At 42.7% G+C, this 24340-nt stretch overlaps 1 protein-coding gene across 3 annotated transcripts in view; it reads right to left on the bottom strand.

Moving 5' to 3' along the window:
• LOC142582788 (erlin-1-like) overlaps positions 1–24340 on the bottom strand; it is a 67382-nt gene that overhangs the window by 9996 nt on the left and 33046 nt on the right. For all 3 annotated transcript variants that reach the window (XM_075692833.1, XM_075692848.1, XM_075692840.1), the window contains exons 10-11: positions 23457–23546; positions 4257–4336 (exon numbers count right to left, since the gene is read on the bottom strand). In XM_075692833.1, the coding sequence (XP_075548948.1) occupies positions 4257–4336; positions 23457–23546 (170 nt within the window). The remainder of the gene's footprint in view (positions 1–4256; positions 4337–23456; positions 23547–24340) is intronic.

The raw sequence follows: 24340 nt of genomic DNA, 5'->3' as shown, positions 1-24340 counted from the left end.
CAGAGCAGCCTCATCAAGACTGCCCACATTTGCTACGTCGTACTTGGCGAGTAGTGGAGTCAAGGTGTGCTGCCTCCAGCCATCAACAACACTCTGGTCTCCACTACCACAGTCACCACAAACAGTTACGAATGCTAAAGTGTTGCGATCCTTGAAGCAACAGAATCACCTATTGCCGCATTTACACTCTGTATGGACAAGTTGCAGAGCCAGCTGGTAAGCTTTCTCCTGCAAAATGGTCCCATTGATGGGAAGGCGGGCTGCATTCGCTTTCTCTTCGACATCAGCATATGTAGGTGCATGCACTCGTGTACGCTTTGCTGAGTGCATCTTGCTGTATACATCAAGTATTTTCGGCTTTTTCTTGATGATGTTACACAGAGTTAACAAGGGCACGTGTTGCTTTTAGGCGAGAGTAGTTTCTGATGCCATTGACTTGCTGGCCTCTTCAATCAAACAAACCTTTTCTTGCAGCGGCCAACTCCAGTACTTCGGCATCTTCTGAGCACAGCACAGTTACACAACTCACAATGAAAAATGCGCAGGCGCAGACAAATACAGCAGTTGCACAACGTTCCCCAAGTAAGATCTAATTGACAATACGAAACAAGGCCCACAAAGCTGGAAAAGCATGACCTCTGAGACCCGCCCGTTCTATAAAAAAAATTGCGTAGATTGTAAGTTAGTTGAAGCCTCCGAGACTGGCAACTCCTACTGCATAGCTTGGAAGCCGCAACCAAGTATGCAAATTAACAAGGAAGCTGCGGACTGGCCGCACCAATTACCCGTTTAAGTATACAGATAGAAATTCGGGAACACACATATAATACAAAGTATCCGGGATTCCCAGTTAACCGAGTACGAATTACCAAGGTTCTATTGTATTGCCTGATTTCATGACGGCAAGAACATTCTCAGTAATACAATTATTGATAATTTGAGTTAAGTAAATGAAAATACATGTCTGCAATCTCAAAAATACCAAAAGACTATTTAATCTTCGCACTTTTGGTCAGCACACACCATTTGCGCTTAGGTGTGTCCGCTGAATGTGACCTCCATGATTACATCGGCATGCTGCGTATCTTATTTTTCTGCATATAGCCTGCCACCATGTATAACCCGCAACCTCAATTACAACAACCTGGAAAGAAAAAAAATATCCACACGTATAACCCGCAGAAACAACTGCATACAACAATCCTAAAATCCTTACAAAAGTCCCCGCTTGTGGATGCATGACTTGTCTACATCATATCTCCAGTCAGCAGCTCTTCAGCTACCCACCCCCTCCCCCCTGCCACTTCAGCGATGTTGATGGATTCACACAACAGATGTGATCCTGGACAAATGAGTCACATGGCATGTGACGTGAATATTATCACTTCAAAGCTAATATTTGCACAACAAAGGATGAAAGCACAGATGGCGCAGCCCTTGCATGGGCCATGGTGACTGAGCCATAATGCGAAGTGCTTCATGCAGACTGAGCAAGCACTGTAGGCACAGGTGACGTACTTATGACATGATACGCAAGCTCAAGTCACGATTTGCTCTGTCATGTGGAAGGTTTATCATCAGCTTTTGCTGCGCGAAGATGGCTGCTGAGTGCAGCTCATTATGATCCGAGTTCTAGTTTGCCAGTGCTGGTGCTGCATGCGCTATTCGCCAACTACTAAATGCAAAATGGCGTAAAGAGGAGCAGAATAGGTGACCATGGAGAGCAGAGGGGAGCTTCAGCAGGCAAGGGTGAGGATAGGGTAGAGTTCCTTGGCCAATAACGCAACTAAACGGCAGAGAACCAGGCCTAGATGCGTGGCTTGATGGCAGCGTGCACCGCACTACCGTGAAGCCACACTTCAAGGTAAAATTTGCATATAACCCATACCCCGACTTTGCTGCTAAGGTATTGGCATTTTTGTTGTGGGTTATAGGTGCAAAAATATGGTAGCATAGATACAGCGGCTGCCACAAGCCCTCTCATCGCGACGATTGGACAACTGCGTGCACTGATTGGTCTCTGTCAGTGGTATAGCTCCAGGCACCCGAGCACCCATCTTGCACCAAGAGAGCACTGCATGTGCCTGAACCACCAGTGGCATCATAAAGAAGAAAAGAAAAAAAAAAGAAACAAGAAAAAGATTTCCAGTTGGGACAGATGCTAGTATTAGGATTTCTGCTCAGCAGAAACTATTACTACTACTGCTCAGTTTCAATTTTTCTATTACAACATATGCGCTAAAGTCAACACTAATTAGTTAATTAGTGCATCGTAATTAGATATCTGGACATAGTGGTTTCTTATAGAGGTAATTTCTGCCTCTTCTAGAAATACCCTTGAATAGTGGAGCCACATTTGTTATCTGACACAGGCAATTTCTTTATAAATCCATTAAAACTAAAAAGTAAAGGAGGTAGTATAGCACATGCATGGGGATGACAAGAAGCAAATATTTAAGAAAAATGATGTAGACACGCCTTGACTGTACAAGATATCACCTTATTTTTTGTGCATCACTGTCCAGAAAGCAATGAACAAGCATGCAGCACAGACACTCAGAGCAGAGCATAAAGTATCATGCTGAGGAAAAAATTTTCCTAAAAAGATATCAAACCCCAAGCAAATTTCACTCTTTGCTGACTCAGCATCAGATCCATTCATTGTTGAGTGTGTGGCATGCACATGGAGAATGCCTAAAATACAAAACAGAATGTCACTCAAATTCTGCACAAAGGTCCAACGCCTCATGCCACCATTTCAGTGCAATTCACAACATCCCATGATGATCAATCAGCATCATGAAAAATATTTCTAAAGTCACAACATTTATGAGTTAGGAGATTGCTCTCCGATGAGAACCGATTCTTTGAATGCCCAGTTTTTCGGACAAGCCCAATGATTTGGACACATTCGCGGCTGCAAGCAAATGGCAACAACAAAGCGCCACTTTCATTATGAATAGAATTTTTTTTTTATTTCCCTTCTGTGAAAGTAAATTCTGCACGTCTCGTTTCTTTATGATCGCAAATGTGGGGGCATGCAATACTTTTCTTTATAAATCGGGGGCACGTTAAATTCTGGTGCACTTTTATTTTCTTTCTTTAAAGCCATGAAAATTGGCTGAGTATTAGATTTCGGGGCGCGTTAGAATCAGGTAAATCTGTTATATCAACCAACAACTGGCTAATCAGTGGACAATATTCTGCGACTCAAAGACAAGCCTACAGTGCCTTTTGTTGGCTATTTGTCATGGTTCCTGTGAACTTGTGTTTGAGAGACGAGAAATGCACCAGCATGTGATTGCGAAAGAATACGACATCGTGCTTCAGTGACTGCCAAGTCATTGTGGTATCTCCAGCAATATGAAGCTGATAGAAAAGCACACGAAAGTCTGACAATCCTTCTTTTTATACCTTCGTCAAGGACTGACACAGCCAAGCCCTAACACTAGCTAGTCTATAATATGACATTGTAGAAATAGCACTTCACTCACTATCAGATGTATTCCTTCAACTCTTTTATGCAATCACGCTTGTAACATGGTCATCCCCAAAGTAAGGAAACAGGGCTGTGTTTGTTATGCCTGCGCTTTGCATTCACCAATATGTACTCATTCTTGATTGGAATGGCCGACAATGCCAAGTAGCAAGTGCACAATCATGCGACCTCCAACATCCAACATTGAGCACGGGGGAAGGTGGTGTATATCAAGTCACCGTCCTTTTCAGCCCACCCTCGCATTCTTGTCCTCACACCCACCGCATACGGTGCACGTAAAGGTTGTGGGTTCGGTTCCCACCTGCGGCAAGTTGTTTTTTCATCCCCTTTCATTTCCATTAATTTATCGTTTCTTTATTTCATTTATTAAGAACAAGCAATTTCCCCTATGTTCTCCTTGGTGTCAGTGTTTGTTGGTTTCTTATGATATGACTAATAAAAATCGGGCCCCTCAGTTAACCCCCTTTTCTCTTATTTGGTGCATGGGTTGGTCATTCTCCTCCCACTTGCACTTTATGTGAACTATCACAGTGACAGCGAAAATTCACCTTAAGTATCCATACAATAGCTAATGCAATGAAAAGGAGCCATTAAGATGTGCAATGTAATTTGTAATAGTGTGCATAGGGATTTAAAATTAATGGCTGGCCACAACAAAGAGCACACTGCCAGGCAGTTCATGTACCACAATTGTTTAGATTCTGCAACTGCTGTGTAAGAAAAAGGAAAAAAGTATGAATAAGATGCTGATGCTAACCTTATTTGCCTCTGCAAGCTTCTCCTTTGAGTAGAACTCTCCATCTGCCTTCATCTTTTCCCGAGAATAATGCATTTCATCTGTAAATGAAAAGAAAAGGAGGATGTTAGACGAACTTTCCCTTTTTCTTGATAAAAAAACACTAAGAAAGAAAAAGGAAAGGGTAAGCCAAGTGGTGACACTAAAGAAGATAAGATCGACGTACATGGCGTTTCAGATATATCTCTGTCAGTTTTTCATGTTCATTATTAATTCATCTCGTATCTTATTCATATCGTATCTCACACAAAATTATGCCCACCTTGTCTTCTTCAGCATCGAAAGTTGGTTGACCCTTTCTTTTTTGACCAAGAGGCCACGTGGGCTGAACCAGATGATATAACCGTCTATGGTGCAATAAGGTTAATTTTCCACTACATCGGCACTAATTACATACCATTGATTTTACTTATTCTGCGACCAATTCTTGCTTCTTCTGGGCACCATCAAAGGAGGCTTCCAGACATCTTTACCTGGTGCAAGCCCTGCCCTGCTACTTGCTCCATTTCCCAAAAGTGTGCCGTAGATGGCTTTCCCTCAACATCTCTATATCTACAGTGGAGCACTCTTTACAGGGGCATAGTAGAATGTGATTAATATTTTACTGTAATGGTGCTAATTATGCCAGTACCGTTAATTCTGCCTACTCTGTGACAAATTGCCACCTCTTGTCTTGTTGAGATCTGCATTTTGATACCTCTTGTGACTCACTACGATGCCCTGGAGGCATGAAAGGGTCTTGTTTTTTTCTGGACCATGGTTGAAAGATACCCAGATCCCAGGTATGCCAAACCCAAACGAAATCAGCTAAGAAGAATCCTTGAAAACACCCCAATCTCATTTACAATATAACTTATTTGATATAGCGAAATTAGCCACCCTTGCTAAGCATACAGGTTTGACATAGCGCATTTTAGAAACCCAAAAGTGAAACATAGGTACCAATGCTACTCTCAAAACAGCTCCACACACCACAAAAAATTGTGGTGACAGCTAGTGGGGGTCAGTCTGTTGTTGATTACTAAAAATAAAGTGACTGCAGTACCAAAAAAAGGTGCAGCCTGCCGCATGCATCGAAAATGCTGTCATTCGCTGAGGTGCCACCAGTCGGAGACTGCTGTCTGGGATCAGCATAGAAAATGCGCTCCGAATGCGCTCCAAACGGTGTTGCCCATGGAAACTGACGCACCATTACCACCACTAGCACCATTTGGCCCAGCTAAGCAGCCGAGAATGAAACTACGGCTGAGACATTCACTTTCATTGCAGCCCACCTGACGTGGCAGTACAGTAAAATATAAAATGAAATATGTTAGGCTTTAGCTAGAGAAAGATACTCCCAAATTCACAACTGCAAAATATATGACATCAAAAAATTATGTTATCAGTGCCATCCCACACAGATGATATTGGCATGAGGAATAAATTAAAATGAAACTAAAAGGAAGTTCAGGTGTATTGATAGTCCAAGTATTTGACATAGCATGAATATATGGCATGAATTTGGAGGATATGAAACCACATTCTTGAGCCTTACCTTCCATTCTTCCTAAGCAAAGCTAACTGACATAGCAGCATGACAAATTTTAGCACAGTTCATTATGTTTGCAAGATGTGTGGCAGCAGGCATGATTTTATGCATTTGGCGCTGCTTAACCTTTGACTATTTTGTGCAACTTTGCACATTCAAACTATCTGCAAGCAGATTCACACAACATGCTTGTGGGCAAAAAAGTCAAGTGGCGCATGACACAGCCAATGAACTAGGCAACTCTTGGCCCTGTTGCACTCCCATAGCCATATTTCAGACTGCATGTACTAAGTCCAGCCCCTCTGTGGCTCTCCAAAACCACCCTTCATCAGAAAGTTGAGCCAAGAGCACAAAACGAGATATAATGCTCAGCAATGGAAAGTTCTCATTTTTCGGGGGGTGCGCTGGGGCCCGGCCAGCTTTTTCCAAACCCCAGCCATTACACACACACACACACACACACAACCTTTAATAACAGTTGCTCTTGAATAAACTTCGTGTGACCTCAAAAAATTGTTCACTGCAGTGATAGACAGCCCTATATGAATATTTAGAAGACCCCATAGTAGGAGACAGTTCAATTTCACAGCTTCAGTACCCTCGCACCACCAAGAGACTGGCGACTCTCGAATGACCTATGCAACATGCGGATTCAGTTAAATACATTAGGGATATATATATATATATATATATATATATATATATATATATATATATATATATATATATATATATATATATGTGTGTGTGTGTGTGTGTGTGTGTGTGTGTGTTTTGTGCATATGAAGTCGTGCAAATATATATAAACGAAAGCTTTAATACTCAAAGATACAGTCAAGAAATATCTTCCTGATGAGGTCAGTTGAGACGATAAGAAATAACATGTATAAAAATTATGCAATGTATAACAATTTCTGAACACAACTTATGACTAGAATTGTTAGATAAACAAACAATGCGACTCCGTAACGCAATAGTTTCATAACTTGTCGACGCAAGCCTTATGCCATTGGGTCCTTTTATTTCCCGGCACCAGAATAAAGGATTATAGAGCAATAAATTATCAGGTGAACATATAGACCATATTAACAAATAAACCAATACATAAATAAGACACAGCAATATCTCAAAAGCGTGAAAGGATCAGAGAGCAAGTAGGAACAGTATAGATTGCGTGCACTGTGTCCCCGCATGCCTAGTGTTATGTAGTCACTCGTGCTTATACAGTTGAAAATACGCTTCCTTTTCAGCGTCAGTTGGTTCTGGTGAACTACCAATAAGCAACTTGCTCACTGTTGGCTTTGTCATTGGTGCTCATGCTGTGTTTTTAGCCAGTGCACATTGTGACGTTCGCAGCCGCGGTAGAAGCGAGCTCGAGACGTTTTCAATTCTTTAAATTTTATTGCAATAGCAATTATATCAACACTCCAGGCAAAATTTTGCTGCGATGTTCTGTATAAAGTCCAAAGGCTATATGAATGAGCAACCCATACACTGTGGGGGTGAGAAAAAGCATGTAACAGTAAGTCGAAAAGGATGGCGGCTTGATGGGCATTATTTTCCCACACGCTCACGTGATCAAATGCGCGTTTTGAAAGGAAAGCGCGCGTCTTCTCCTCTAGGCCTTCTGTAGCTGCGAATGACTGCGCGCTGCTAACCCTTACGCAGCCTGCTGCCAAATCTCATTGCTAGTAATCATCGGTGGATGCAATGATAAAGGGCAAGCAGGGATGGCTGCTAACTTCATGCACACTGTCCTCCTTCCCACGCTGTCTTTTCGTGACCCTAGTGTTGCAGATCGCATCATCTAAGTTAAGAGACAGAGGCAATTGAAGATCCCTAACAGAGGCCTTGCTGTAGTGGACATATAAATAGGCAGATGATGATGATGAAGCTACCGTATTTACTCGCATAATGAACACACTTTCTTTCCCGGAAAATATGGGCAAAGTTGGGGGATGCATTTATTATGCAAGGTAAAATTTCGAAAAAAATTCTTTTTTTGCGGCCACCTCTAAAAAAGTAAGTTTCACCCGAAATGTGTACCGTCAATTGCGATAGCAAATGTGTAGACTGCTACATGAAGTAAGGATAGTAGTTTTATCGGCCAGATAAACTTGCAAACATTCGCTTCAACGCAAATTGAGCGGCGAGAACGCAGCATGCACAATGGTATGAGCTGCCATCGACTTAGGCCCTGACGCAGATCGCTTTGAAGCTAGGGTGCGCTGCAGCCGCGCAATGCATAGCAATGCACAGTTGCTGCCGCAGTAAAACGCCATGCAACCCCCCTCCTTAGCCCTGGTGGCATGCACGCTAATGAAGACGGTGTGTTTACTTCTTACTTTCCTCCCTTGTATGTGGGAGATTGAGCAGTGATCATCAGCGGCCTTCGGGCGTGGTTGTGCCATATGTAGTTGCTGCCAAAGTACAACGCTGCCACTCCTCCCTCCCCCAAGGAGCCTTTTGCGTAATGAAAGACGGCGTGCAAGATTGAGCCACAATCGTTGGCTTCCCTCGCTTGCTTGCACTCACACCTACACCATGTGGCATGCAGCAGCAACGACGGCAAACATGCACCTGGAGTGTCCATATAATTACTATCGCAATAAAAGTAGGAGACACAGTACGATTCGACGTCCGACATGGCGTCGGACACAGTCGCACCCGCTGGACACCATATTAGACGCCGAATCGTATTACCTCTTTCCTGCTTCACGGCAGCAAGTTCAGGGTGTGATCATTATGTGAGAAAAAGAAAAAACACACTTTCTGATTGGAAAAGTGGCGGCTGTGTTCATTACGCAAGTGCATTCATTATGAAAGTAAATACGGTAATTTTCGGAGTCATGATGAATCACGCGGTTATACAAACCATTCACCCCTGCTTCCAGAGTTCTTTATAACGCCAGTGTTGTGACAGCAAGTGCTTATGGTCATCCAGTGAGATATTTGCAGGTTTACATAGTCCGTGCAGTACATTACACTTGTTATTCTAATTTTTAGGTGAATGTTTATTACAATTTATATGGCTGCTGTAATTAACATATAAACTCATGTAGGGGCCATGCTTTTTTGTCATGATTTTGATGGGAATGGACGATTTAATCTAATTTTTTTCAACTACAAGTATGAAATCCACCGTAAACCTCTGTGATCACCTCCTCTCGCCATCTAGTAGCGACGTACAAAAATTCGCCGTCGAGTGCAATCGAAAGCAGCGCACCGATTGCGATTGCTTCTTGGTTGGAGAGAGAAACAAAGAGAGCAAAGGCAGGGAGGTCAACCAGACAAGCATCCAGTTTGCTACATTACACTGTGGGTGAGGGAAAGGGGGAAAGGGAAGAAAAGAAGAAGGAAGTGATGATTGTATGTGCAGTGAAGCACAGTGGCACCAAAGTGGAGTTCCATAGCTGGTGATCTGCGTTGATGACATCTGGTATGACCAAAGAGCCAGTGGTCGTTGCACGAATAAAGGCTGGGGATGAGCTATGGGGCTTACTCAAGACTTGCAAGAACTGGATGAAGAGCATCCAGCACTTGCACTGCACTTCGTGCTGACAGAGTATGCAACTTGCTGAATAGTACACCAAGGGTATTTATGAGGGACCGAAGCATCACAACTACTTGTCGGTCTTCCTCAGACAATTTATCGGGAGTCAGCACAGTGGACTCTATCACGGTGTGCTGTATCCTTTAATGTGACTATGGCTCCGGCTGTGACTCCGGCTGTGGCATCAGTCGTGGCTCCGGCTATGGCTTTGTCTGTGGCCCCAGCAGTGGCTACAACTGTGGCTTCAGCTGTGCCATCGGCTGTGGCCCCAGCGGTTGCTTTGGCTGTGGCTTCAGCTGTGGCGGGGGCTGTTGCTTTGGTAGTGTGAGCCAAGCTTCAGTATTAGTGTTGAGCGGCACGACCTTAGACTCGACTCCACCAGGCCTAGGTGGCAGAGTAGGAAGAGTTGTAGGATGTAGCGCGCTCTTCACGGAGGCATCGGCATTCTTTGAAGTCCAATGGCGATGGGAGTGTCCCTTTCTAAGGGCCACAACAGCTTCCCGACGAGACAAGCTGTTTCTTGCCATCTGCTTCAAGACCTCCCTTTCCTTCTTCATTTTGGGACAGTCCTTTGAGGTAGCATCACGAGACCCAATGCAATTGAGGCTTTTGAGAACCGTGTCTACACAGCAATCTGCAGCATGGGGCTCTGTGCAGCACGAGCAAACTCTCGTGTACTTGGAGACAGCGCTTACATGCCCCAGCCTCATGCAATTGTGGCATTGGAGTGGCCTTTGGTTAAATGGTCGTACGGGGCGTCTAAAGTGGCCCACCTTGACGTGTGAGGGAAAAGATTTGTCCTTGAAAATTACCTTCACACAGCGGGATGCGTCGAGTCGAGACACGTGAGTTATGGCAAAGTCATCAACAGCTGGCTTCACTAGTATAGGCAAGGCAGTGCTGGAGATGGAGACATCCACGTCGTAGATGACACCAGAAGTTATGTCACTGTCCAGAGGAATATACGAGCGGACCTTCATGCCGCCAGGTTCCGTAAGTTCGCTCAAAGTTCACTGTGCAGTCTCATGTACAATGTCAATAGTCAAAACATTTTACAGCAAAAGCTGTATATGACTAACCTTCCGTAGTTTTTCGGCGTCTGGAAACAGAAACAGACTTAGTGATTTCTAACAAACCCATACACAATGGGTTTCTTTGTTTGCTTTGTGTGTGTTCACGTATGGGTGCAGCGGTGGCGCAATGTCAAAATGCGGAACAGATTAGAATGCTCGCCGTGGAAAAATTGTGTAACATCAAGGTTATCACAGTATATAAGCAGGAGATGTATCAGCGCTAAAAACAGCTACGCTATCGATGGGGTGGACACGTATAGTTCATATACCTGAAGAACAACATGCGTACGAGGAACGTCGAAGAGAACAGCAATGAGACTGTAAACGGCGCCGGCGCAAAGCGACCACCGACGAAGAATGTTCTCGTGATGCTGATACAATTGCGAATCCGGGCAACCATTCCACTCTGTGAAGATGTAATGGCAGCGAAAGCACTTTGCTTTTCGTTTGACAGCTTTGACTGTCGTTGGCTTTCGCTGCCATTCCATCTTCACAGAGTGTAATGGTTGTCTTTTTGTGTGTTGACTCTGACGTCCGTGACTTGATTTGGCATCACTGCTTCAACGAGCATCAAGACAGACTGTCTGTTGAGACACTTTAGCTTGTCGGTAGGGAGTTTCGGTACTAATAGAATCGTACTGACTAAAGTATTCCGAGTTGGTCCTACAGTCGAACGCTTGAAGACAGGTAGGCCCTGATGTTTCTTCGTTTCACCTTGTGGCTACTCACAAGCTGAAAGTCGTCATCGGAGAAGTCCTCACAGTTGAGCACGTAGACATTGATATCGTCGTGGTGGGTGCCGCTCTGGAGGCCAGTCCGCTTCCTAGACGTAGCTACCACTGAAGTCACCATCCCTAGCAGAGGTGTGAGGACATCAACTTGCATCTGTGCCACAACCCATGACGGCTTCCCCGTGATATACACAGAAATCAGGCGAAAATCGTTGAGCTAGAAAAATAGCATTCTGGCTCGCAGTCACTTCATCTTTGTCTCGGTTCTTGGTTAAATTTTTGTAAAAATAGTGGCTGTCAAGTTGGGGCTGCAGCCCTTACACAGATTTATACCATAAGAATCTTTCTTCGTGTAATTGTCCTGTGCTTTGCTATCACTAATACTGCATTGCCTTTCTAGCGAAACTGCAGCCTCTTTTTTCCTTTTTTACTGTGAGTCTGAGTGCTGCTGCGCATGACTGCTATTGATTCCGATTTTGAGTGAATCCAGCATGGCCTCATTACGGTTAATGAGTGAATTATATATATATATATATATTTTGGACCTCTGCATGCAAGTGGTGATGTTTCCATCCCTGATAAATGTTGTACATCATTAGAAAAGTTATTTTTCATGAGTCAACATTGAGCCCTGGAAAGAGAAGCGATACTGACACACATATCAATCACGTGCATTTCACACGCCATTGATTGAGGACTCTGCCGAAACTGTCACTGAAGTCAGCAGGTTTTTTTTAGAGTAAAAAAAAAGAAGCACGATAAGCAATCTGAACCGAGGTGGACATACATCTACATATTCATTCTCTAGGCATAGGCTATCCATACCATTACAAATAATCTTTAGTTGGCTACCTCCTTCTCTTTAAATATATAATAAATTTTGTCCTGTGTGTGTGTGTACATATATATATATATATATATATATATATATATATATATTGTGTCTGTGCATAGTGTTCACAGTGCAAATTTATAAAAAATGTTGAAGCCACAAAATATGGATGAGGTGGCCATCGCTGGTGCTTCTAATGCGCTTGTCCTCCTATTGTCAAGATTTGCAGAAATGAAGCGAAAGTGTGAATTAAAAGTCGTGCACATCCATGCCAACAATGATGCAGTAAGCTTTAAGCCACAATAAAATTTTAAAGGGACTGCAGCGTGTCTACCAAAATGACATTTCCAAATTCTCTAAGTTTTCCAGGTTTTCCTTGAGTGCCTTCGCACAATTCCATGAGTGACACAGAATATGTTTTATGTCAAGACAGGCCGACGCCCAGGACACCCAATGCATTCACTCTCAAGTAAGCATGTTAACAAGTAAAAAAATTAATTAATCTAGTTTGAATAGAAGGAGTAGTGTATCTTTTATTCAAAAAGAAACAGGAGGGAAGGGTAAGTAATATGCACAGCGAATAAAATATCTTTCGAAAAAATGGTAAAGCCCATTGCAAATCGAGTCAAACATTTTCAAATATGAGTAAAGATAGATGCATACAGAAGCAAATATTTTCGAATATGAGCTATCTATATCAAGTGATAGCAAGCTCATTGGTACGAGGCCCTAACTTTGTCACAAGTAAGCAGCTGGAAAGTCAACCTCAACTGTCCTGACGTACTTTAAGTCCATGCACAACGCCTCATTGTTGTGTTTCACTGCTTTAAAGAGTTTGTTTTGGTTTGGATGAGGGACACCTGCATCTATTTGTCAGCCAACCCTTCACTTCTTGAGCACAAGCTCCTTCGAAGAAGCGGTGGCACACTTCTTGCCCCGTTCATTCCTCACTGTGTCAGTCCTTTATGTTGTCGTCCTCCTTTTGCCACGCATTCACCCCACAGACCATTTGAAGCATCCTCTTGGTCAGTTGTACAGTCAATGTCCGATATTTCGGACTCCCTAGGGGCCGTGAAAGCGTCCAAAAAATCAGGCAGTCCGAAAAAATGAATGCATGTCTTTCAGTGCCCTTCAGGGCTCAAATCGCCATAGGCACGTTCGAAAAAGCTCTGAAGACCTGCCAGTACACTTATTAGGCATATCGGTGCTCGCGCTGTGACAGTAGAGGGCGGGTGCACGTGTGTATAATTAAGGAATACATACTGTTTCCCGTGACCCGAACGTGACCCCTTTCCCACGCCTAAACTTCACCGCACTACTTAACGTATGCTTCACCGCGTAACACTCCTGTATCGAGGCGAAGCTGACTTTCGAAAACCGGCATTTAGCAACGCCCCGTGTTTTCCGAGCTTCAAAGCCAATCGCGAAGATTACAAAGGCGGAGTCGAGCCACTGCTCACAGCGGCGAATTCTTTCAATGAAAAAACACGGCACCGAACGGTAAGAAGCTTAATAGCGAACGCCGAAGTGGTTTGCTTTAGCGTTGCCGCGGTAGTGGCTACGACTGCCAGCGGATCTGCGTGCGAGAGCGCCAATTCGAGGCGGCGAGATAACCAAAACGGTGGCGGTGGTGGCTTTGACTAATGCCGTTTGGGACCTGCGGTAACTGAAAAAAAGTCAGGAAAATCGGACGGTGAAGGGTTCTTGCGTCCGAAATTTCAGGCGTTCTTAAACATTGACTCTATGAGGCATGTGGTAATGCCGCGAAGCCGTCCGAATTATCGGGCTTGTCCCAAAAATCGGGCGTCCGGAAAATCGGTCGTTGACTGTACATTGGCAACTCCTCCAGCCGATGACACAGCGTCAAACACGATTCGTTGCCATTCCTCTGTGATACTTGAGCCAGCATAAGCGCGACCTTCGTGCCCTTTCAACAAAATTACAGGTAATTTTCCCTGATAGAAGCACAAGTTCCCCGAGTATTTCCAGACTATTCAAAATTCCTGAGAATTCCTGGTTTACCCGGTTGGTAGACACCCTGGATTGACAACCAATTTTCATGGCACCCATGTTTTTTTTAATGCAATGGAGAGATTACTGGTCAGGGTGTGTAATCGTGAAGTGCTAATGAGAAAAACGCCGTGGAACATTTTTTATTAGAATTTTTTTATCTGCAGTGAGGATGTAGTCGTTTACTGGAAGCATGCTGAAAATGGTGATAGGCGAGCGCTATAGCGATTATACACCGGTATTACTGGGAGGCAGACGACAAGTGTGGCTGTAGCTGTGACAAAGTATGATTTTGCTTATCAAGTCGACGCTCCTGCAATTCATGTTTTCTGAATTGTTAATTGTTAAAGTATATCTGCAATAATAGCTATGTGTTTTCATGGTTTCCTGTCCAAATGCTCAGGTATTTAAGTCAAAACAAAACCAACTGGATCGAAAACAAAACGAAGCCTTCACATGTGATATGGAGTTCAGCGTGTTGCTGTAGCCTCATGTGTGTTTATGATTTCCGAAGCATAGAATAATGTGCGAGTGTCCAATAATATACCAATTGCAATGTTAAGCAATAATTATGCTGTACTTTTAACAGTAGACTTCCATTCAGTTATCTCATAGAATGCATCTGAAGTACCAAGATACAGTGCCAGGCCTCGCCAGTTACTAGTTTTTGAGACTTTCTTTGCCAATTTAAAATTATAATTCCTACTTAAATCGTGAACAGCTTGGTCATTTCATTTCCATCGTCGTCTCACAACATATTCTGATCAGTTGTCCCTTTAAGTGAAAAGGTAGAGGCAACTCAAAAGAAATCTACAATGATGTGGGCAACAGAAGTAATGATGCTTGGGGAGGTGGTAGGCTTCGGCATCGCCAGGGGGGGGGGGGAGAAAGTTTGGAGGGGGCTTGGGCTTTAGCTCCGGAGCCACCGCCGTTGTTGGCACCTATGAGTGGGACCAACCATACTGAAATATCTACCCCTCGTTACAAACACAATATTTATCACAAATTTAACCCTCATCCATAATTAATTCTACAGCTCAAATAAAAACCTACACAGCTAAATTCCTTTATGCTTTCTTTGCCTTCATTACCTCTTGGCTTCATATAAATGCCAGTGTGTTTTGCTAGGTTGGAAGCTAGATTCACTATTCCATTAGCAGCTGCAGATTGCCTCCTCCAGGTTTTTTTTTTTTTTATACCAAAGTTAAAAAGTGTTGCATGCGAGATTGTGCTTGAGGAAGAATGGACAAAGTTTATGGGTGCATTAATGTGCATACTAGCAACCGTTTAAAAATCATGCACGGCTAATGTGTTGACAGCACACAAACTTCCACAGAGAAACCTGTATTTTCCCAGATAAATGAAGTGGCCAGAACACATGCTGATTAAGTGTTAATGCATGGCTGGCATACTGTTTCTTAAATCAAGCAAGTGTGATCTATTTGGGGTTTAACATTTAGCCTATACAGCAGAACCCACTTATAACAATACTCGAGTGCCACGAAAATTCCATTGCTATAACCGATAATTGTTACAACCGGGTTGAACGAAAAAAAATCAAAATGGGGGATGTCGTAGCTGTTCCAAGAAAACTATAATGACAGGGAGGTCCAGTTCTCCTCCCCACCACCTCCTCCATCCGGCTTCTAATTGTGTTGACTTGTTTAACTGTTTAACTCTGCTTCCTGCTCTCTCCAATCGCGTGTTGTTAACAAGCCATGGCTGTCAGCGTTCAAGAATGGCACTGCTATAACAAATGCAAAGAAGGGTCACGGGCGGCAAGTGACATACGAGCTCCGCCGAGACATCATTTTGGTGGCCCCAAAAGGCACCTTTTAAAAAATGCGGGAAGCTTGCCGTGGCAGCATCTCAGCTTGAGAAATCCAGAAGAAACACTTTCGGCACGGCCACCCAGCAACCAGACTTCATCATTATAACTGATAATGCGGCATGGGACATTGTAGAAAGCAGGTTATTTCCCAATAGAAAACATACAGAAGTTCACAGTGCAGCAGCTTTTCATTGTTACAAGCGATATATTGTTAAAACCAATATCGTTATAAGTGGGTTCAACTGTAGATTGCTAATACAGAATTCAGTGCTGCATAAAAGGCAGAGAGAGGTCAAAACAGCACAAGGAAAAGCCCCCCTCCTCACATGGTCTCTAAATGGCCACTCCAAATGTACATAGTTCAAAAAACAGGCAGTATTAGTAGACAAAGCATAGTGTCACAACAGATGTGACACATGGAATTACTTTTGAAGGCAAAGTTAAACTGTCACAGTAATGCTCACAATAATATTAAGCCCTTTTCAGAGCAGTCACATCTCAACATCAATGAACCAGCTATTGCTTTCAAGAAGAACTAGTGACCTGACAGAAACCATGTGATGGTGGGACCTCCCCATTCAAGCCACCCCTGAGGCATCTTTCCAAGAAATGGTGATAATGATACAAATTACACTGCTTCGTTTTGATTACACGCCAGCGCTAGTTTCAAAGTGCATAGAAGTATTCTTCGTAATTTTAAACAAGTCCATTGCGACGTCTCTGGTGCGTAGGCGCATGGACAGAAAAAGCAATGTCCCGCTCTTTCTGATGAAGCCAGTCATTGGTGGCTACAATAACCTGCCACCCAGGCAGTTTTTTTCTCTTTACACTAAGAAACTTGGTGCGAGTAGAAAAAAATCACACAACTCCTGGTGCCTGTTAGCAACACACCAGTAGTGGTAAACAACTGTAGGCACCCATCGCTGTGACAATGTGATGTGGAGGTAGTCTAAAGCATGTTTTATGGAAATAATTTTTCTTTTGTATTTTTCTGCTACATTTACATATTTTTCTACTTGTTAGGAATACATAAAGTTATTATTGAATTTCATATTCAGAGCCAATTTTCTTGTTTACCATTTCCTTCTCTTTTTTGTTCTTTTTCCCAGAACAAAATTTTTCATTTCTGGTCTTGAAACACAGGAACATTAAAATCAGGGGTGTGAGAATACTGAATAGTAGATTTCTAAACTAAGCGAATCAAGAAAAGAAAGGCCGTATATAGAATGTAATATCAGAAAATTTAACACAAGCTTTTATGCTTACAAATATTGCGTAAAAAACATGGTGCTGCAAATGCTCAGGAGGCTACTCACATTACATAACAAGAATCTTGCTAGCTATCGTTAACTTAGGTACCTAGGAATTGAGATGTATAGTATGATCTGATCTTATTAAAAGGGAACACCAAATTAGTATGCCAGCATTGATAACAACTCGGTTCATATACGAAGGTCTAGAAAATAATTTTTATCAATATAATGTCTGTCGGATAGAATCAAGTGCTTTTTTGCATCTGAAGGTGAAGAAATAGCGAGGTTGTCCTAAATACAAATGGGTTCTCAGTTTATTAGTGGGCCATACTATGTGTGTAATGGCACTCTTCTAGTATTACCTAGAAAGTTTTCCTTTGCAGTTTTTTTTCCTGAAAACGAGAGGGCTTTTCTATCGTTATGGCAGGTGGTTTCTGTGGGCTGTCCCCAGCTTGTTAAGGCTAATCTGTACGACAGACAAATGCGAGGATCCACATCACATCACTTAGCAGTGCTTGGCACTGCCGGTACAATATTCTCATTTTGGGAGGCCTATGGCATGTTCACGCGACGTCACCTCCCCCCCCCCCCCTCCTCCCTTTTTTGTTGTTGTGTTGTACCGCGTATATCTCCTGTCTGCGTAAATGCATAGGAAACCGGGGGTCAAAGCGTTAGTCTCATAATATTTTTGAGCCCACCACATAAATCCAAAGGTATGTTTTTGATTGGTTGTTCAAAGCTTCGAGAGGAGACCAACCATCATGAACGAGCAGCCACCATATGGTGTTTCACAAAAACGGCGGTCATGAGCAACAGTCATCCTGTTGTGTGTAACAAACGATGCAAGTGCCAGCATGCCATCTTTATGAATTTTCAGTGCACTGCAGACCACTGCAGGCACCAGACATTTGGGCAGCCTCGCATTGTCATGCCTAGAGAACCACAGAGACCAGTGACAGCATGCATTATTCGGTGGTGAGAGGGCTCATCACAGCATCCTGTAGTAGCTACAGTATCTACACTGCACAGCCGCATGGCCCTTGAGATTGCACATGTGTATCATTGCTAACTCAGAGATCATGCCGAGGAACCGTGCGCTAGGTCACGCGTCACTTTCGGCGAGCAGTAATGGCAGTGTTTTTTTTTTGTTTCAGTATCAAAGATTGCTATTTTGAAAGTTTTTCATGACACTTCTGCTTGTGTTTCAAACTTCAAAATGTGCACGGAGGCTCCTCTATGTCTAGATTATCCAGCAGTTTAAGATATCATGGTAGTTGGTCTTTAACTGCTTAGTGTGGCCATCTGAGCACTGTCGGCTACAACGCTCGGCGGCGAGGCCGAAAGAAAATCCTAGCTGCCCAAGCAGCTAGCATTCGTAAGCCCAGCTGCCGTGCTGGGCTTGCGCACAGATGGATAATCCGCTTGTATTCTTCGTGCAGTTCATTGCCAGCCTGTTGGTGATGCCGGCGGGAAACCAACAACCGTGTCAGCACTTCTGAGCCACCTATGTGCTTCTGTGCCAGAATGACAGTTCTTCGGCGCCTCCGATACTGTAATCTTCGGATTGGTTCCGTGACATACCATCGTCAACTGCTAGCAGCAGCAACAGCGCAGTCGTGTGTCCCCTTTCACTGTGTCCTTGTAATTGTGCGTGCTAAATACTTTACTATGGACAGTCTTCCAGTCGTGCGTAGTGGCACTGCGGGCCACCTGGACTATAAAAGCTGTCGACGAGACATCACAACCCAAACGGCACGGCAGCTGGGCTTGCGCACAGATGAGTAATCCGCTTGTCTTCCTCATGCAGGTATGAAAGCGTTTTGGAAAATGCTTTCGTTCTAGCGAGCGTTGTCTTGTCATGCTGCTGTGCCCTGTGGTACTTCTCGATACAGTGTCTGACGTAGTGTACGTAACAAAGTTGCTATTGCTTGCCGGCGATGTTGAAACTAACCCCGGACCCGATATGGCAGCACTTTCACAACAGCTACAACAGATTGCTCAGGACATAAAAGTAATAAAAGAAGAACGGTTAACAGCAATTGACAACAAATTAGAGCGCTTAACTTTTCTTGAAGACAAGCTTTCCTCGTGTATGGAACAGGTCACTAATTTACAGCAGGTGGTGTCATCCTTGGAACTAAGGCTAGACGACCTTGAGAATCACTCCAGTAGATCGAACCTCATAGTCTATGGTATGTCAGAAGAAGATGAAAAATAATGAGTCACTGGAGCGCTCTGTGAATAAAAAGGTTGTCAAAGACTCCTTGAAATTGGACGAAGTCACTATCGAACGCATCCACAGATTAGGTAAACCGAAAGAAAACAAAACAAGGCCAATAATAAATACTGAAGCTTATAGATTTCAGGGACAAAGCAAAAATTTTGTGAAATTGTGACAAACTAAAGGGGACTGCGTTTACCATCAGTGAAGAGTTTTCACCCTGCGTTCACGACATTAGAATAAACTTATGGAAATACGGCAAACCAAAAAAAATTCTGGCGATAAAGTCTCTTCGGTTTATGACAAACTAAAGATAAATGAGGAGCTATATTTTTGGGACGATGTAAAGAAACATGTGTGCCCTGTCGCACGTGCTTCAAACTGAACAAAAAACCAGGACATGGAAGCACGAACCCTACGCCCGCGCCGCCAGAAACATCTCAAATAACTTTCATGAACATAAATGCCCGTAGCATTGTCAACAAGCTCCCTTGAATCATTACTAGCGGGTTTCGAGCCGGACTTCCTAGCCATTACGGAAACCTGGCTAACAAAGGACATTAGCAACTTCGAAATAATTCCCCCAAACTACGCTATAGTTTGTAAGGACCGACCGACACGTGGCGGAGGCATGGTTTTGTTAATAAAAGATAAAGTCCCTTTCGTTACAACGCCTGAAGTTGAGGGGGTGGAAGCAATTTTTTTGCAAAATCTGATTTTCTAGTAGCGCCATCATTTTTGGATGCGTTTATCTCAGCCCTTGTTCTGATTCAGACATATTTTTATCATTGTGTACTTACATGCAACGTCATGTTAAGGGCACCAGACTAATACTGCTAGGGGACTTCAATCTTCCTGACATCGACTGGAGTACACTGCAACATCATTCACCTTGCGTAGAAGTTGTTTTCGACATAATGCTTTCTTTCAACCTCACGCAGATCGTAACAGAACCTACCGGCGTACAAGGAACTAGCTTTAACATATTAGATTTAGCGTTCCTGAGCAATCATTTCCTTTATCATGACGTGAACGTAGAAATACTAGAAGGCCTGTCTGACCACAAACTAATAATGTGTTCTGTCCCATTTCATTACACAACACCCTCTTCCCGATTAACAATAACATAACCTGACTACAGCCGAGCTCATGACACTAACATACTTGACACATTATCTGAAGAGCTATCATTGTTCCGTCAACTCTCAGATGACACTAATAACGATATGGAAATCTACATTGCATAGATTTAAAATTTTCTATTGTATTGCATTACTAACTTTGTTCCTACCAAGACTCAAGTAACGCGAAAAAATAATCCATGGATTACTCGAACTGTAATTCATGCCAAACGGAAGGTCCGACAACTGAAAAAAACGTAACGACGCCACCCATCAGAAGGAACAGACAAAAAATTAACATTAGCCATTAACGAATTAAAATCTAAAATCAAAATAGCTAAAACATTTTATTTTTCAAATACACTAACAAATTTCCTAAAAAATTCTCCCCAAAAGTTCTGGCTTTACTTAAATCTTAAAGTACATAATGAAAGTCATCCGTCCTGGGAGGAAAACCGAAATACTGCAACCACACTGAATGATTACTTTTGTTCCATTTTCACTACAGACAATGGAAATACACCTCGCAATAGCCCCTGCGCCGGCAAGCAACTAGGGCCCCTTACTGTGACCGAAGCTGGAATCTTAAACCTACTACTAAATTTAGACACTAAAAAAGAACCCGGGCATGATAATATTTCTAACACATTCCTGCGCAGATATGCTGAGTGGATTGAGTTTTCAGTAATACTCTTTAACAAATCCCTGTCATCCTGCACCCTTCCTAAAGAATGGAAAACAGCTAAATTAACATCAATAGATAAATCAGGAAGTCAATCAGATCCCTCAAACTTCAGACCAATCTCACTAACCAGCACAATATGCAAGCTACTTGAGCACATCATTTTAAAGCACATAACAACCTATTTAGAAGATAAAATTCTAACACCTTTCCAGCATGGCTTTCGAAAGGGACTTTCTACCGTTACTCAACTAATTGAACGTGTGCATGATGTAACCACCTCTATTCATCACCAGAAACGAATTGACCTCGTTTTCTTATACTTTTCGAAAGCCTTCGACCGTGTGTCACACCCAAAACTTATTAGGAAGCTCGAACTAACTTTAGGAACTGGCCCTATTTTAGACTGGATTAATGATTACCTCACTAACCGTACTCAGTTTGTCGAAATTAACAACGAGAAATCTGTAACAGCTGATGTCACATCAGGTGTACCACAAGGAAGCGTCTTGGTCCCAGTGTTATTCCTAATTTTTATAAACGACCTTCCTGCTAGCATTTTTAACAACATTAGACTTTTTGCTGATGACTGCGTACTATATCAGGAAATTAACTCTGTCGTCGACCATATAGCTTTAACTAACGCCATAGCAGCAGTAACCAAGTGGTGCGAAGATTGGCCAATGACTATTAACGTTAACAAATCTGTTCTATTATCTGCAACTAGGAAGAAACATAGATCACTCTTTCAGTACACACTAAACAGCATTCCTCTTGCTTCGGCCTGTGAATACAAATACTTAGGAATATTACTAACCTCCGAACTCAGATGGGATGCTCACGTTAACAAAGTCCCGCCAACCGCACTAAAACAGTTATTTTTCATTAATAGACGCCTCAGGCTAGCACCATCTGATATAAAGCATATAAAACATTTGTCAGACTGGTACTAGAGTATGCAAGTGTCGTTTGGTTTCCTTTCACTAACAACCTGATTAAAAAACTTGAAGGTGTTCAGAGAAAGGCGCTCAAATATATTTTTAGCAAACATAGCTAGGCTAGCAGATTCACGGACAGAACTACTCAAGCAAGCCGGGATGCTAACCCTTCAAAACAGAGCAAAACTAGAGTGCCTTAAAACCATTTACCAACTCATAAACAATCAATTAAATCTGGATACCCCACGATACATAACGAACTCTCAAACGAGGAAAACACGTCATAACCGCCCCACACACTAAACGAGTCTGCATTCCGTACTGACACTTTCAGGTATTCATTATTTCCGCAGGCTATACGCGACTGGAACGCTTTGAACGTGAAATCTGTTAATAGTTCATCACTAACTGCCTTTATCACGCTTGTTGAAAACAATTTACTTACATCTCAATAATTATTTTGTTTATTGTCATTATCACTTTGTTTACTACCTTTGTTTTGCATTTTGTGGCACAATTACCTGTCCAACCCAAATCTTGCAGCATGAGCCTCATTGCATATTTCTTACTCCTGCTGATGTATAAGTTTATTCTATGTAATAATGTGCATTTTGTTTTCTCATTCTCATGTTTGTATGTCAGTGTACTTTTTTGAATGCCCTTTCTGTTACGATCCCTGACAGGATTGACAGTATTACATAAATAAATAAATAAATAAATAAATAAATAAATAAAGAAGTAAATGTAATGAGAAAGCACACTTATGTGGGCACTAGACTGAAAAAAAAGGACTTGGCTTTGGCTGTTGTTTTGTTGGACTTGCCAGCATGCAGCCGAGAGTGCCCATTTTCAAAAGTGGGGGGTCAAATGACTTACTTTGGGGCAGCAGTAGTACTGCTGCTGCTGCTGCTGATGATGATGATTTATGGCATCCCCTTTGAAATGGGGCGGTGACAAATAGTCACGTAGCCTGCTTGAGTTTCTCACGTGTGCTATACATACTTTTCGTTCTAGCAGTTGTATACATACATATCTTTAATCCTTTTTTTCATCATCAATACTTCTCCACCCACCTTGTACCACTACCTAAGCCTGTAACGGATTCGGTCTTATCAATCTCTTCCCTGCTTTTTTTTCCCCAACACTACTCAAAAGTATGAACATCTCTTGCTTATCTCGATTGCTGACCGGTAGATGCTTCCATCCACTTTAAATCCAAGCAGTTCTGGAAGGTGTATGCTATGTACGGATCTCACTGGGTGAATCCCTTCGCATTTCATTACGATGTGCCGAGTGGTCTCCGGATTTTTGCTGCAGCATAAGTATGCCTCATCTGTGCTGACGAAGTCCAAGAGGCACTACTACCTAAATGCACTACAGCTCACCTTCAATATGAGACATCTTTTTCAGTGATTCTTGCTCTAAGATCTTCTGTGTGTATTGAATCTTAGCCACCTGAGCCACTTTCTCAGCATCTGCAACAAAAGAAGGCAATCAGTCTCTGCTGTGTGATAAAAATAGCAAGTGACCCAGCACATAAAGATTTGAAAATGCAGCAAGCAAAACAATGGGGACAAGTGAGCAGCTCATCTAGCATTTTGGCCCTTCTGACATCTGACCACACTTAAAACTGAACAGGCACATCGCGATTCTGTACCAGTTAACAAGATATGCCCAGTTATAAAAAAGCATACTGGTGCTTTTAGGAAGCAGACTAAGCTCATACTCGGACTAACTGTATGCTGGAAATTTGCCTGTTAATTAGTAACAGAAATGAAGAAGGTGCTTAATGGCATGTTTTGGTGAAGCCTGACAGCTGTATATGTGGTCTTCCTCACGAAAACTTCTGGAGAAGAAAGTGTTACCCAAGGAAACTCTGAAGCATACACAAAAAAACAACAATTATGGGGTTTTATGCGCCAAAACCACGATTTGTTTATGAGGCATGCCGTAGTGGAGGGACTTGGGAATAATTCTGACTACCAATGATTCTTTTACATGCACCTAAAATTGCAGCGCTTTAAAACCACGGCGCTGCAATTTTGCTTTTCTTTCCTTCCTTCTTGTCCGCCCTTAAACTGGCTCTCTTAACTACTACACGCAGAGACACTACACTACACTACACGCAGAGACAAAGCAACAACGCGCGCATTAGATCCCATAGATGAGATGAATTTACAACTATCATTAGGGTTATAATTATATTCGAGTGCTGATTGCCATGCTATCGTTTGTTAACGAAGCTTTCCCTCAAGGCTAAATATTTTAA

This window comes from Dermacentor variabilis, chromosome 1 (assembly GCF_050947875.1).
Source record: "Dermacentor variabilis isolate Ectoservices chromosome 1, ASM5094787v1, whole genome shotgun sequence".
Taxonomy (NCBI): domain Eukaryota; kingdom Metazoa; phylum Arthropoda; class Arachnida; order Ixodida; family Ixodidae; genus Dermacentor; species Dermacentor variabilis.
The sequence above is the reverse complement of the archived record's forward strand: the minus strand, read 5'-3'. Positions and strand labels throughout refer to the sequence as shown.